The sequence below is a fragment of the Pipistrellus hanaki genome, assembly GCF_964339955.1.
Source record: "Pipistrellus hanaki genome assembly, chromosome: 16".
Classification (NCBI taxonomy): Eukaryota; Metazoa; Chordata; class Mammalia; order Chiroptera; family Vespertilionidae; genus Pipistrellus; species Pipistrellus hanaki.
The window spans coordinates 18,304,545-18,320,493 of NC_140518.1; the positions used below are offsets into that span (position 1 = coordinate 18,304,545).

The 15,949-nt window shown below is 36.6% G+C and overlaps 1 protein-coding gene across 8 annotated transcripts in view; it reads right to left on the reverse strand.

Moving 5' to 3' along the window:
- Nucleotides 1-15,949, reverse strand: part of TLK2 (tousled like kinase 2) — an 83,696-nt gene that overhangs the window by 38,199 nt on the left and 29,548 nt on the right. For 5 of the 8 annotated variants that reach the window (XM_084861694.1, XM_084861693.1, XM_084861692.1 and 2 more), the window contains exons 4-10: nucleotides 15,685-15,754; nucleotides 14,399-14,442; nucleotides 13,628-13,723; nucleotides 7,635-7,802; nucleotides 4,344-4,439; nucleotides 3,040-3,132; nucleotides 163-273 (exon numbers count right to left, since the gene is read on the reverse strand). In XM_084861694.1, the coding sequence (XP_084717820.1) occupies nucleotides 163-273; nucleotides 3,040-3,132; nucleotides 4,344-4,439; nucleotides 7,635-7,802; nucleotides 13,628-13,723; nucleotides 14,399-14,442; nucleotides 15,685-15,754 (678 nt within the window). The remainder of the gene's footprint in view (nucleotides 1-162; nucleotides 274-3,039; nucleotides 3,133-4,343; nucleotides 4,440-7,634; nucleotides 7,803-13,627; nucleotides 13,724-14,398; nucleotides 14,443-15,684; nucleotides 15,755-15,949) is intronic. The other 3 variants (XM_084861695.1, XM_084861690.1, XM_084861696.1) reach the window with 2 other exon arrangements.

Here is a 15,949-nt window from a genome sequence, read left to right on the forward strand (position 1 = left end):
AAGTATACAAGCAAGAAAGAATTCTAATTATCAAACAATAAGTCTTTTCCTAAAAAGCTCTAGTTTGAAGTATTTTCATCCCATGTGAGGAGTAAGAAGCCACAGCAATGACACGCACCGAGCACCTTGGGATACGTAGTATCCTGGCCGCCTTTCACTCACCTTTTCTATAAGGAGTTTCTTGCTCATTGTCACACACCGATTTAATCGTTCTTTGTATTTCTCTAGCATCTTTTGCTGTTCATCAATCTGCCGTCTCAAATCACAGTTGGCCTTCAATGGAAAACAACATTTTAATTACTTCCAAGGAAGATAAATACAAAAAAAGTTTCTAGGGATGTCAGAGAATCATTTGTTGTTAAGTCAAAAGCAAAATTAAGGATAGAAGCAGTCTTAAAAAATGTTAAATTCTTTATTCTCTCTTAATAAACTTATCTATTTATTAAAGATGAATTCTGTTACTAAAAGTGAGCTTGTTTATCTACTGATCATATTTTACTCCTTCCAAAAGCCAGTTACAGCTAGCTAAATCTAGTACATCACATATGCCTCAATTATCACAAAATGAAAGGGGGAAAAAAAACCTATGAAATATGACATGCTTAAAATACATAAAAAGCATGACTAGGCACTTTACAGCACTTAGAGATTAAATACTTATAAAGGGCAATTAAACATTTACAAAAAAATTAGAGAAAAACACATATAGTTCTTTAAGTTCAATAGTTCTTTGTTTTTTAATTCTTGTTTCCAAAGGAAAGGAGACATGAACGTACACAGTGTTTCTTACCAGAAAAGCCAGGCACACCCATGCCCACATAAGATAGAACTAACTAGCTGAATACAAGGTACTGGTTCAAGAATGCCAGAATGTAAATACACAGTTAATTTAGCTGTGGCCAGAAGGATGAGGTAAATACTTTGAAAAATCCAAGCCTCCTACAATAACAGAGAAGGAAAGAACCACTAACCCAAGATCAATTTTGAATTGAAACTCCTGAATTTATTCTGGTGTTAAAGAAAAGATGACTCTTTTGGTAAATAAATGCTACTTTATAATAACTTGCTGGAATCATGAAAAAAAAAAAAATCTGATATTTCCCAATCAAATGAAATAAATGTTCTGAAACATTAAAAAGCACACATGGAAGATATTAGAGAACACTCAATTTTTAAGACTTTTCACGCTTCATTTTATTTTATTTTTATTCTTAAAAATATATATATTTTATTAATTTTTTACAGAGAGAGAAGATAGAAACATCGATGAGAGAGAATCATCGACCAGCTGCCTCCTGTACACCCCCTACTGGGGTTGTGTCCACAACCAATGTACATGCCCTTGACTGGAATCGAACCTGGGACCTTTCATTCCATAGGCCGACGCTTTATCCACTGAGCCAAACTGGTTTCAGCTCAGGCTTCATTTTAAAGTGGCCAGAATACAAAAAAGCTCTCATCTCCAAATGTCTGCTGTCCCCATAGTATAATTTCTTTCCAATAGTTCTGTGTGTTCTATGAACCACATTATCAAAAGCAAAGTGCAAGGCAGCAGACCCCTCCTCAGCTGTGTCATGGGAGTCCTAGTGAACCTTCAGGGCCTCGTGGAGCCAGTTTGAAAACCATCACATCAGTATAAATAAGGATCAAACCTACCCCTCTCTAAGTCACTAGAGAAGAGAAAAATGTTAGTCAATTTTATTTATAAATATTTATGTATATATGCATTTATATAAGTACTACAAATGGCTCAATTACTAGAGGAAATGTATCAAATGTTTTATCTCGAAATGCCATATTTTTTTTAGCATTCTCTGAATTTGTTTTAAAAAGAGCAGGTATTAGTTTTATAACAATAAAAACATTAAAATAAAATTTTAAGAATGGATCCCGGGTTCGATTCCGGTCAAGGGCATATACGTTGGTTGTAGGCACATCCCCAGTAGGGGGTGTGCAAGAGGCAGCTGATCAATGATTCTCTCTCATCGCTGTTTCTAACACTCTACCCCTCTCTCTTCCTCTCTGTAAAAAAATCCATAAAATATACTAAAAAAAAAAAAAAGAAAAGAAAAAAAAAGAATGGGTCTGTCAATATATCAAATTGCATTTTAAAAACATGTATTTAAAATATCCTGGTATATTTTCTAGTGGTATCTTAAATTTCAGATGAGCTATTTTTGAAATTTTCCTTGTAAAAAATTTTACAAAAAAACTTTAGATGAATAGATTATAAAAAATATAAAATTAAACAACCCAGGCTGTGAAATAGTTTTAAAATTCAAGAATACTAAGGCCCTGGCTGGCTGGCTTTTTTGGTTAGAGTGTTGACTCCATATACCAAAGTTGCAGATTTTATCCCGTCAAGACACATATAAGAATTAACCCACCAATGCATAACTAAGCAGGACAACAAATTCATATCCTCCTTCCCCCCCTCCTTTTTCTCTATAAAATCCTATATAATAAAAGACTAATACTATGCAAATCGTCCAAACAGCAGAACAACTGGTCTCTAAGACACGCACTGACCGCCAGGGGGCAGATGCTCAACACAGGAGATCAGTGTGCTCCCTGGTGGCCAGTGTGCTCCCACAGAGGAGCACCACTCAGCCAGAGCCTGGCTCGTGGTTGGCAAGCACAGCGGTGACGGTGGGAGCCTGGCGGGGAGCAGGCCTAAGCTGTCAGTTGGATATCCTCCTAGGGCTCCCAGACTGTGAAAGGCCACAGGCTGGGCTGAGGGATACCCCCCCTGCCCTGCCCCAGTGGATAAATGTCATGCACCAGGCCTCTAATAACAATAATAAAAGAATATTAAAATTCTACAATATAAGATTTCCAATTTAAAGGCATTTATAGTGCTTAGAATGTAGGTTTGATCTTGCTTGCTACTCAGATTCCCTTGAATTAAAGGAAAATATCCATACGTTTATTATTTAACTTTATTCTTTGGCTATAGTAAATTATCTCTATGATATGCACATATGCCAAATGCACATAACATCCAATCAGTGCTTATAAAAATCACATTTTAATACTTACTCTTAACAAATCATCTATTCTTCCCTCCTTCTTCTCTAAGTCAGAATTCTTACTGTTTTCTAGTGCAGATATTTTTTCTATTGTGAGGTCAGACTATAGAGACAAAACAAAATTTAGAATTAGTCTCAAAATACTGTGTGCCATCACTCATTTTCTCATTGCTTTTCTGGGGTGAAAAGGCACTTGCTAACACAAATAGCCAAGAATCACATGGCTCAAGAAATTGAATCTCCTTTCCTCATCCCATTCTTTAAGTTTTATATTCTGCTATACCTGCACCTCAAAAACATATTAATATTGGAATTAAATATATGAATTCTCAATATCTCTGTTCATTGAACAATAGAAAAACATACTACTTTAGAAATGGAACTGAGAGAAGACATGACCCAAGCATGCCATCTAGTGGAAATAATGAACAATTAGTGGAAATAATGAACAATTAGAAGAGATCAAAGATATCATCTTTCAATTGCCCAAAGGCTGGTAATTCAAATAAAATTAAAACCTGCTCCTGAAGGTTGTATAGCTCAAGACTTAAGAAATGCTCCTAGAATGTCAAGCATCCTGCCCTGACCTGAAGGCAGCACAGTGCCAAGAAAATCTGGCATATTGTTTGGTTAGATCAATATTATAAAGTAGAGGATATGTATCCATTATCATTTGCAAATAATATCTTTGATTGTTCACAACATTCTAACTAACTTAAAATGTTTCTGAAGACTGTTTAAGGAGAAAAGTATGTTGGTGTGCCACATGTTAAAGAAGTTTATCTAGGTCTTGCCAAATGAACAGGTACAAGGAATAAATTAACTCCTTTCATAAAGTAGTAAATTAACATTCATTGATGACTACTATGAGCACTGTCCTAATAAGCATTTTGTATATATTGTTTGAGATAATTAGAATCAACCACATTATACAGATGATTTGTACTAAAGAAAATTGAGGGGGGGAAAAAAAGAAAGAAAATTGAGGCCTAAAAATATAGTGTAAGGTGTAAAGACAGAATTTGAACTCAGGCCTAAAGGTCTCCAAATGAGTGCTCTGTTCTCAACAGCTTGCTATAATATAAGTGCTTCTGCTGCAACATACCAGAAAGGAAAAGAAATACCTCAACAAGTTAAAGCACCTTCCAAAAGACTTTAAGTACTCATAATGTAAGTTCTAAACAGAATAATAAAAATAATGAGGTAAATCAGAGAATTAAAGGGAAGACAAAGAGAGGACTCAGACTTTACATGTGGTTAGCATTTATTCCTAAGCAGATCTTTTTAGCCCCTGTTTACCAATTGCCAACCTACCTGGGTCTGTCTGTGCTGGATGGAAACCTGTTTCTGGGAGCTGCAGGAATGCTCTGTGGTACCAGATCCTGTAGAAGAGGGACTGTTTTGCTGAGCCTGTAATAAAGGTATATCACCAATCACAGACAGTTTTGTATCTTCCTCCACAAACATTTGTATGTATGCAAATGATTAACTATATAAAATGAACTCTGATGAAAGTTGGGGCCATGTAGTCAAGAAGAAAGTAAAACAATTCAAATGAGAACTAAGAGCCAGACATGGTGGCTTGGACCATGTTTCTAGAAATGGTTTAAAACATCAAATGCTGCCTTAGCTGGTTTGGCTCAGTAGATAGAGCGTCAGTCTGTGGAATGAAGAGTCCAGGTTTGATTCTGGTCAAGGGCACATGCCCAGGTTGAGGGCTCAACCCCCAGTAGGGGGCGTGCAAGAGGCAGCTGATCAATGATTCACTCTCATCATTGATATTTCTCTCTCTCCCTTTCCTTTCCTCTCTGAAATCGATAAAGATATATATATATTTTTTTAAATCAAATGCTTATAAAATAATTTTTTAATGTGTAAATTAAAGTTATTCCTGTTATAACAGGCCCCTTTCACTTGTTTTTCAATATGCTTTTGTCAGAAAAGGCTGATGATTGAATCAAAGGGATGCTAAAGACTCCAGGCAGAAAGGACTGTGAACTACTATTCAGAATACAGTCGTTCCCCTTATCCACAGTTTCAGTTACCTGTGGTCAACCATGGTCTGAAAATATTAAATGGAAATTTCAGAAATAAACAATTCCTAAGTTTGAAACTGCACAATGTTCTGAGTGATGTGATGAAATCCTGTGCTGTCCCACTCAGGATGTGAGTCTCCCTTTGTCCAGCGTATCCATACTGTATGCACTACGAACCCGTCAGTCACTAAGTAGCCATCTGACTGTCGAAGTATTCCAGTGCTTGTATTCAAGTAACCCTTATCTATTTAATAATGGCCTAAAGAACACAAACGGTGACACTCTCGATTCAGGTATGCCAACAAGTGTTTCCTGTAAGTGAAAAGGTAGGTATGTATAGGTACTACTGATCTATCTGTAGTTTCAGGTATCTACTGGGAGTCCTGGAACAGATAAGGGTGAACTACTATAGTCTCCTAAATCCACAAACATTATCCAAAAACACACACTGGCCCAAAATCCAAGTTAATTTCTAATAATATTATTTGCTGATAGTGACTTTTTAAAAATATATATCTTTATTTCAGAGAGGAAGAAAGAGGGAGAGAGAGAGAACTATCAATGATTAGAAAGAAGCACTGGCCGAAACCGGTTTGGCTCAATGGATAGAGCGTTGGCTTGGGGACTGAAGGATCCCAGGTTCAATTCCGGTCAAGGGCATGTACCTTGGTTGCGGGCATATCCCCAGTAGGGGGTGTGCAAGAGGCAGTTGATCGATGACTCTCTCTCATCGATGTTTCTAACTCTCTATCTCTCTCCCTTCCTCTCTGTACAAAATCAATAAAATATATTAAAAAAAAAAAAAAAAGAAAGAAAGAAAGCAAGCAAGCAGCACTGATCAGCTGCCTCCTGCACGCCCCACAGTGGGGACTGAGCCTGCAACCTGGACAGGTGCCCTGACAGGGAATTGACCCTGACCTCCTGGTTCATAGGTCAACAACGCTCAACCACTCGGCCATGCCAGCCAGAAGGACTGACTTTTATACACTGCATTTCTAAAGTATTTTATTTTCATTTTTAAAATATTTTTATTGTTTTAGAGAGAAAGGGAGGAAGAAGGGAGGGAAGAGGGAGAGAGAGAGAGAAACATCAATAATGAGAGTGGATTCTGGAGAAGATGCGGTAAGGTAAACACTTGTACGTGCTGCCTCTCACAACCACATCAGAGCTGCAACTGGGGATCTTACCTGAGACCTGAATAATGAGAGTGAATCATTGATTGGCTGCCTCCTGCACACCCCCCACTGGGCATTGAGCCCGCAACCTGGACATATACCCTTGACCAAAATCTAACCTGGGACCCTTCAATCTGCAGAATGACACTCTATCCACTGAGCAAAAGCAGCTAGGGCTTCTAAGGCATTTTTAAATTTAGAAGGCTAATTTAGGATTAAATATTATTCAACTATTCAGGAATATACAATCATTATCATCCCAAAATTCCTTTTATAAAGAAAATGGAACCTAACAACACAGTACAACTTGTCACAGACCCCTCACTGTGCATGTAGCCCCGCCCACCCCCACACACAGCCTCCTGGTGTGATGGCGTCACAACGTGACGACCACAGGCTTTTTATATAATAGATTTTTCCTTTTTTTTTTTTTTTAAATCCTCACCCAAGGATATGTTTACTGATTTTCAAGAGAAAGGAAGGGAGAGATGTATCTCTCTCACATTGATGTTTCCATCTCTTTCTCTTTCCCCTTTTTTCCTCTCTCTCTCTCTCCCTCTCTCTCTCTCTCTCTCTCTCTCTCTAAAAGTCAATGAAAAAAATATCCTTCAGTGAGGATTAACAAAAAAAGGAGAAGAATAAGAAACTTAGATTATAACTGGAAAGAATGGGCCAGGTAAGAGGCACACAAATTTAAACCAATGGTGACTTCAGCTCTGAAAATTGTCCCTAAAAATGGAAGCGTAGGACAATGGGGCTTTCTCTTGTTTTATACCATCCTTGGTCACAAACACTTGAACAGAAACCAAGAAAGTAGAAACTTTTGAGTCAAATTGTATTATAATTTGGCAAATAAAAATGGGGTCAAACTTTCAAGTTCTTGCTCTTCAAGGAATGAGAAAGAAGCAAGCTGAAAGGAGCAAACAGATAAATATTCCTGGAAAAATTAACCATACCAACACTTAAAAGAGTTGAGAGAAGGCAAGCATGTTGGTCACCCAAATACCAGAGGTGAAACAGCTTGTAAACAAGCTATGGAATCCCTGACTACATGCTAAAATTTTACTGACTTGAATATTGCTTTAAGTAAGTGATGGCTGTAGTTTGGAAATTTTACTTGTTATAAGTTCTCTGGTTGTTATGGAATTTGATCTATATTTTCTTTACTTTGTCAACCTAAGATCGCATTTTTCTTCCCACAATGTGTTCAGACATTAACAAAATGGTTTCTCTCAGCCATTTGAACCCAGGGAGACTGAGAAGAAGCTCACCACTACCTCTAGAAGTGACAGAGTTAAAAAGGTCATCCTCTATCCATGAAAATAATTATTCTAAACTTTATCAAGGAGCTCCAGGACAACAAGGATCTGCATAAACTCAGGCTCAGTACTCACTGAAACAAAAGTGAAGCAGAGGCCAGCTCCCCTCTGTGCCAGCTGCTCTGTGTCGAGCCGAGGTTTTGCTAGCATTACTGACATCAGGGTTGGCAGAGCAGACTGCTCCTCCGATACCTCCTTTGCAGCACTGCCATCTAAACCATAGAGGGGCTGTTCTACTCGTCGCTGGAAAACATTAAAAAACACACAAATTACATGAGAAAGAAAACCTGATATTGCCAAAACATGAAACAGATTAAAACAGTTACTGAATGTGATAATGATTTAAAAAAAACCAAACACCCCTGAAAACAAATATGGAGAGCATAACAATATTATTGGATTATAACCTAGCTATCAACCTGAATTAATATCTTACTCAAATTAAGCAAAATTACATTTTAATGGTTCTATATTCACTCAACTCTGAATTGGCAGATTACTCTGTAGAGTTCAACAAATCAACCTCAATCCTACAAAGGAAATGTTATTTCTATCCTGTAGGTAAATGAAGATTAAGATATTTTATTTGTTCCCTACTTTATAGGTAGAGCTTATTTCACTCTTAATCCTGTTCTCACCACACTATACTTAGATGCAAAAAAACCCAGCTGAAATAAATATAAGCAAAACAAGCTCCATACTACACTAAAAGAATAACATACTACAATTATGTATGATTTATTCCAGAAATGTAGGTATGGCTCATTATTAGCAAATCCACTAAAGTAATTCATTACATGAATGTTAGGAGGGGGGGAATCAAGATTCTTCCCTTTGTAAATGACCCCTGCAAAAAAAAAGTCTGCATTATTTGGCAACTCTTAAAAAAAACACACACACAAAAGACCTGGTGGCTCAGTGATTGAGCATCGACCTATGAACCAGGAGGTCACAGTTTGATTCCCAGTCAGAGCATATGTCCGGATTACAGGATCAATCCCCAGTGTGGGGTGTGCAGGAGGCAGCTAATGATTCTCTCTCATCACTTAAGTTTCTATCTCTCTCCCACCTCATTCCTCTTTGAAATAAATAAAAATTTGTTTTTAAAAAATAAACAAAAAAACTAGAAGTATCCATCTTTCATATAACAAAGAGTATTTTTTTAGAAATTAGCATACATAAACTTAATGGTGCTATAATAGAAACACTATCAGTAATTTTAGGAATTACATGGAATGAAAACATTAACATCACAATCATTCAACATTTTTATAAAAGTTTTGGTCAATGTGATAAGGAAAAATATGAGGTAAAAACACTGGAAAATAGTAAAGCATCATTAAAAAGTATCATTTTTGGATGATATAACTATTCACAAAGGAAACCAAGCAAATCAACTGAAAAACAAAATAAGAATTTAGTAAAATAGTCATATATAAAATAGAGAAAAATCAATAGCTTTCCCATACACCAACAATTAATTACAATCAGAAAATGTAATGGAAGAAAAAGCAGACTTAAAATTTATGTAAAATACTCAGAAATACACTTGAGAATTATGCAGATTATTAAAGAAAGAAATAAAGCCCCAGGCAAGAACTCGGAAAAACAAGAGACAGCAAAAACAGATTTATAAAAACTTCAAATACTGAAATTATCAGCCACAGATTATAAAATAACTGTCTACTAGATTAAAAAAAAAAAAAAAAAAAAAAAAAGACAAGCTTGGAAATACCTGCAGGGAAATACAGCATGGGCAAAAGCAAATTTAAAGTTGTTCATATGCAAAAAGGCATGCAGGTTATGATTATTATAATAGCTTTATTAACTCTGTGTTTCCATGTACTCACAACTGTAAACTTACTTTTACAGTATCTGAACAAAAACTAAAAATCCACTGGGGTTCATAGCAAATCCACTGGGGTTCATAGCAAATCAGAATTTGGGAACTAAAAGGCAAGAAACTATCCAGAATGTAGCATTCAGAGACTAAAAGAAAAGGAAGCTAAGGAGCATGGGGACAAAGTGAGACAGTTTACCATATCATGAATGGGGATTTCATTGAAGGATAAAAAAGAGAACAGAGTCCTAACTGGTTTGGCCCAGTGGATAGAGCATCTGCCTGTGGACTGAAAGGTCCCAGGTTCGATTCCAGCCATGGGCATGTACCTTGGTTGCATGCACCTTGGTTGCAGGCACATAGGGAGTGTGCAAGAGGCAGCTGGTCAATGTTTCTCTCTCATTGATGTTTCTAACTCTCTATCCCTCTCCCTTTCTCTCTGTAAAAAATCAATAAGATATATTTTAATAAATAAAATAAATAAAATAAAATTAGAGTACAGGGATAATATTTGGAGACAATGGCTAATAATTTTTGAGAAATATTGCAAGACACCAACCCATAGATACCAGAAGCCCAATAAATCACAAGCAAGCAAAATAAAAGGATGCATCATAGTGAAACTGTAAAACACCACATATTTCAAAAGCAGCCAGGGAAAAAAGAGCAAATATTTTCAAATAAATAAATAAATGAATGCTATTTTCTCAACAATAACAATATGAGCCAGAAGATAATGATAAACTAAAAAAGTTTTAAAGTGCCAGTATAGAAACATACACAACAAAAACATCTTTCAAGACTAAGGGGACAGCCAAAACCAGTTTGGCTCAGTGGATAGAACGTCTGCCTGTGGACTGAAAGGTCCCAGGTTCGATTCCAGTCAAGGGCATGTACCTTGGTTGCAGGCACATCCCCAGTAGGGGGTGTGCAAGAGGCAGCTGATCGATGATTCTCTCTCATCAATGTTTCTAACTCTCTATCCCTCTCTCTTCCTCTCTGTAAAAAATCAATAAAATATATATTTTTTTAAAAAAGAATAAGGGGACAGTAAAGTTATCTAAGCAAGCAAAAACTTAAGAGTTAACTTAACCCTGAGCAGATTAAAAAAAAAAAAAAAGAATACTAAAGGAGTAATTTGGGCAGAAGGAAATGACCTTAGGCGGAAGATGTAAGAAGTCAAAAGTAAAGAAATACAAAGAAAGAGGTAAATATACAGATAAAATAAGTGAACAGTGACAGTATAAAATGATAATATTTTACAAAAATAGCCGAAACCGGTTTGGCTCAGTGGATGGAGCATCAGTCTTTGGACTGAAAGGTCCCAGGTTCGATTCCGGTCAAGGGCATGTACATTGGTTGTGGGCACATTCCCAGTGGGGGGTGTGCAGGAGGCAGCTAGTCAATGTTTCACTCTCATCAATGTTTCTAGCTCTCTATCACTCTATTTCTCTCTGTAAAAAAAAATCAATAAAATATATATATATATATTTTTTTTTTTTTTGGCCAAAACCGGTTTGGCTCAGTGGATAGAGCGTCGGGCTGTAGACTGAAAGGTCCCAAGTTCGATTCCGGTCAAGGGCATGTACCTTGGGTGCGGGCACATCCCCAGTAGGAGGTGTGCAATAGGCAGCTGATCAATGATTCTCTCTCATCGATGTTTCTAACTCTCTATCCCTCTCTTTTCCTCTCTGTAAAAAATCAATAAAATATATTAAAAAAAAAAAAATATATATATATATATATATATATATATATATATATATATATATTAAAAAGGCAAAATAAAAACATACCACCACCAAGTCAGTAGCAGGCAAATTGAGTTAATGTTCTGAGGTACTCATTTATTTGGGAGCAGGGTAAAGTTAGTTATATTAAATATCACATAAATTGCATTTAGAGCAAAAAAAATCACAAGAAATTAATAATAATAATAATAATAATAATAGCACATAGTATTATGACCTGCCCTCCCCCCAAATAAAATAAAAAACAAAGCACATCATGATTAACAAAACTGACTTAATGACAAAGTTAAACTGTTTTATTTAGGGTGTACATGGATGATGAACGGTAAGGAATAGCAAATAATCACAAAAAGTAGAATAGCAGCTGTTTCTAGTGTAGAGAGGGGGAGATGTGATCAGGGAAGAGCACATATAAGTTTCTAGGAAGCTGGAGATAGTTTACTTCTTGACCTAACTATTACACAGAGTTAACGTTATAGACATTTCCGGTAAGCATTTTTTGTGAAAGACCAGGCAAATATTTTAGCCTTTAAAGCCATACATTCTCCCTGACATATATTTCTCTTTGTCTCTGTAACTCTTTAAAAACCTACTCATTCTTAGCTTGCCAGCTGTGGGCTGTAGTTTACCAACTCTTGCATTAAAATGGTGTTTTATGTGTTCTTGTTTTTTAATCCTCACCTTAGGAGATATATATATATAATTTTTTTCCATTGATTTTTAGAAAGAGTGGAAGGGAAAGAAAGAGACAGAGAGAAACACCAATGTGAGAGAGTCACATCGATTGGCTGCCTCCTGCATGCCCCTGACCAGGGCCAGGAGCCTGCAACTGAGGTACGTGCCCTTGATTGAAATCAAACCTGGGACCCTTCGGTCCACATGCTGACCCTCTATCCGCTGAGCCAAGCCAGCTAGGGCTGTTTTATGTACTTTTGCTTAAATTTAAAAAAATACAAAAAAACTACTTGGGGGGAGGAAGCAGAAGTAATTTTTTTCCAATCCTTACCCAAGGATATTTTTTTAATTGATTTTAGAGGAAAAGAAAAAGGGAAGTGGGGGGGGGGGGGAGCAGAGAAGAAACATCAATGTGAGAAACATCAATTGGTTGCCTCCTGGCACTAGCCCCAACCATGGATCAAACTCACAACCTGGGTATGATGCCCCAACCGGCAACCAAACCTGTGACACCTTAGTGCACAGACGACATTCCAACCGAGCCACACGGGCCAGGGCTCTAAGCAATTCTTTATCCATATATTCTTCCCTTTCAAGACTTCAATACCCACTGTGCGCCAAACACTATTTTGGGGTGTTAGAGACTGAAAACTGAACAAGATATTATCTTGCCAAGATATTCCATATCAAGTAAGATAAATAATTAAAATAATTATACCTTTATGTAAAGTAATAAGTACTGTGATAAATGAAAACAGCAGTAAACAAAACAAAGCCAAGTCCTTGCTCTCTTGGGATGAACATTTTAGAGGGAGAAGATGGGTAATAGGTAAATCATATAGTTAAAAATTAAAACATATAGCTTATAAATTAAAATGTATTAAAACTATACTACACACCAAATATGATGAATGATCTACAGTAACACACAATAATATGGATGAATCTCACAAAAGTAATGCTGAAAAAAGAATGTCAGACTAAGAGTATATACTGTATGGTTCCTTTTATACACAGTACAAAAACAAGAAAAACTCATCTACGCTGTTAGAAGTCCGGATAGCAGGTATTCTGGATGGCCGGAAGAGGTCTATAACTGGAAGGGAGAATAAGGGAGGCTTCTGGGGGCTGGTATAACTTCATTTCCTGTGCTAGTATAGTTCTGTGGGGGCCTCTCCTGTGTACTGTGGGATGTTTACCAGCATCCCTGGTCTCTGCCCACTAAATGCCAATGGTACCATCCCCCCACCCCTAGTTGTGACTAAAAATTATGCTAACGTTGGCAAATGTCCACTGAGGAGCAAAAGTGCCTGGTTGAAAACCACTAATTTGGCTATAATGTGTTTAAGACCTTCAGATCTCACTTATAGGCAGTAAACAAACCTATCTCAAATTTGTATAGCATTAGCTTCTCTGCTATGTCACCGATTAAGTCTTTAAAATAATTGAAATGCCAGGAGCTAACCAAAGTTTTTAAAAAATACACTTATAGGAACATATAAGTTTGTCAAGGATAAAAAAAAACAAAACTGTTTGGATAGGAAACCATTTCCTTGACAGAACACTGAGCTGTAGGCTTAGAGGGAATTTATTATACTGAGAATAGAGTTAGCTCTTGTGAAACATTAATTTACTATATATAGATTTGAATCTAAATGACTGATTCAGAGGTAATATTATGAACTTTTCTCCTTACTGCCTCATTCCCCTTGAGTGATTAATTTAAGAGAAATTTTGCTCGAGTGTTCCTGGGTTTCTTGTCTCCTGCAACAGGTGTCGAGTTTCTCCAGGTGAATGCTTACCGGTAAGGGATTGGATAAGGAATGTTGCGGTGAGGATCGTGCAACTGGTGGAACACTTCTGCCAGGGCTGGTTCCTGGCCCGCTTCCCCCAGCAAACTGGCCAACAGGGAAAAATGGATATGAATAATTCAAAACAGTACTATGCTTCAGATAAGGAGAGTAAAAGATTAATACACAAACAGGTCTTAATTACATATGGCCCCTCTAAGTCAATACATCTTATTCTAGAAAGAAAATGCCGTAAGTGAAGTTTTATCTTTTCCATGAGATTTTTAACAAGGAACTCCAGCAGAAATGTACCAAGAAAACATGGATAGAAGCGGTTTTGAAAAACATAAGAGAAGAATATTTTCCCTTCTTGTCACCAAATACAGAAGCAGAAATATAGTGGTCTAGTGGATGTCAGCGGCTTCTTTAGTAACCACTGACGATGGGTCAGTGAGCTCACTACGTGTCCCACTGGACTAAAGAGAAGAGTCCAAGTTACTCAACTTCAATCTTTGTAAGACACAAAACCTAGTCTGGCCAAGAAAAAAATCACCTCATTTGTGAATTTTTATATCATCACAGACATGACATATCATAAACAAATTTAAATTCAGAAAGCCAGCAGCAGTTTCCTCTTATAGAGAGAAATTGGATGGCATAAGACAGATGAAGGTGGGAAGGGCAGGAAAGCATTGTGAAAGAAAAATATTGCTTTCTAAAGCCTTAAATAAAGCAAAATTTTATTTAAAAATTGATTCTCTTCCCCCGCAAAATTTAACTTACCTCAAAGTAATCACTAATTTTATGTCCCCTAGGTGTGCCTTTCCCTGAAAATGAAACCAAAGTAAGTATAGTTTTTCCAATAACACATGTAAACTATCAATCACTAAAATGTACTATGTACTCAATAACTGCATACATTGTTATCAATTCAAGTCCTGGTTTAACTTTTGACAAATGAGCAAAATACCTAGCTCATAAGGACAGGGAGCTTCCTCTATAAAGATTGAATAAGCAGTGAAAGATCTTTTCACAGCTTGCTTCCCTTTAAGATTCGTTAATCTGCTGAGACCGGTTTGGCTCAATGGATAGAGCGTCGGCTTGGGGACTGAAGGGACCCGGGTTCGATTCCGGTCAAGGGCATGTGCCTTGGTTGCGGGCATATCCCCAGTAGGGGGTATGCAAGAGGCAGCTGATCAATGACTCTCTCTCATCGATGTTTCTAGCTTTCTATCTCTCTCCCTTCCTCTCTGTACAAAATCAATAAAATATATTTAAAAAAAAAAAAGATTCGTTAATCTTTCTTTATAAATACACTTTTATGTCACAACTGTGAATCAAAATAAAAGTAATCTATAACCCATACCCTCAACTTAGAGAACAAAGAATTCAAAACAAACTCGTTTAAAGTAAAGGGTTTATTCTATTTCATAAGACTTTGTGACTTTGTCATTTTGGGAGAATTCTACCCCTCACCCCAAAAGTAAAAAATTAGATTAAAAAAAAAAAAGAAAAGAAAAATGCAAATAGACTGGGACTTCTATTACAGGAGGCAAAGGGGAGTGGGGGAGGAGAGCCCAACCATTTATTCTTTCTTTATATAAAGATATTTGGCATTAGAACTGTCACATCTATAGATTTACTCCACTGAGTGCCATTGTCCAACTAAATAATTGATACGGAAAAAGAATAGGTGGAAAGGACAGCCAGGTAAATAAAACCATTTCTGGGCACCTATTATTAACAAATCACTGTTCTAATGCATAGTTGAAGCTCCAGTTAACTTCTTTTCTGTACAATACATGCTCGGTCTAAAAGAAAAAAACCTGTGGCCAGAAGATCGTTAACTTACAACAGGAAAACATGAGTCCCCAAAGAACTGACACTGTATTGTCAAGTGTATATCAAGTGGCAAGTCTATAATAAACATCATGATATTCCCTTAAGATACAACAGTTCCTTTGTTAGGAATCCCTGCATACAAACTAATTATCTAGTATGATGGAAAATTCTACCTGAGTACAGTACATAAGAGTTTAGTTTTTTTATTGGTGTGAAATTATTACTACCTTGGCTAGTTTCATATGATTCAGCTTTTCTTTTCCGGTTTCTCTGGTCATTCTGTTTTTTCTCAGGAGTCTGTTAAATACCATAGAAATCACAATTAGCATTGTGTCAAATTTTTCAGATTATGAAAATTAAAGAGTATGTACAAAATATCAAAATTTATAAGAAGATTTAACTGGTACAGACAAGTCCTAAATCAGTGTCCTGTTCTTAGAGCAGGGTCATGGAGAGTATAAGGTCTGGAACCACACCATCTATATAATCTTT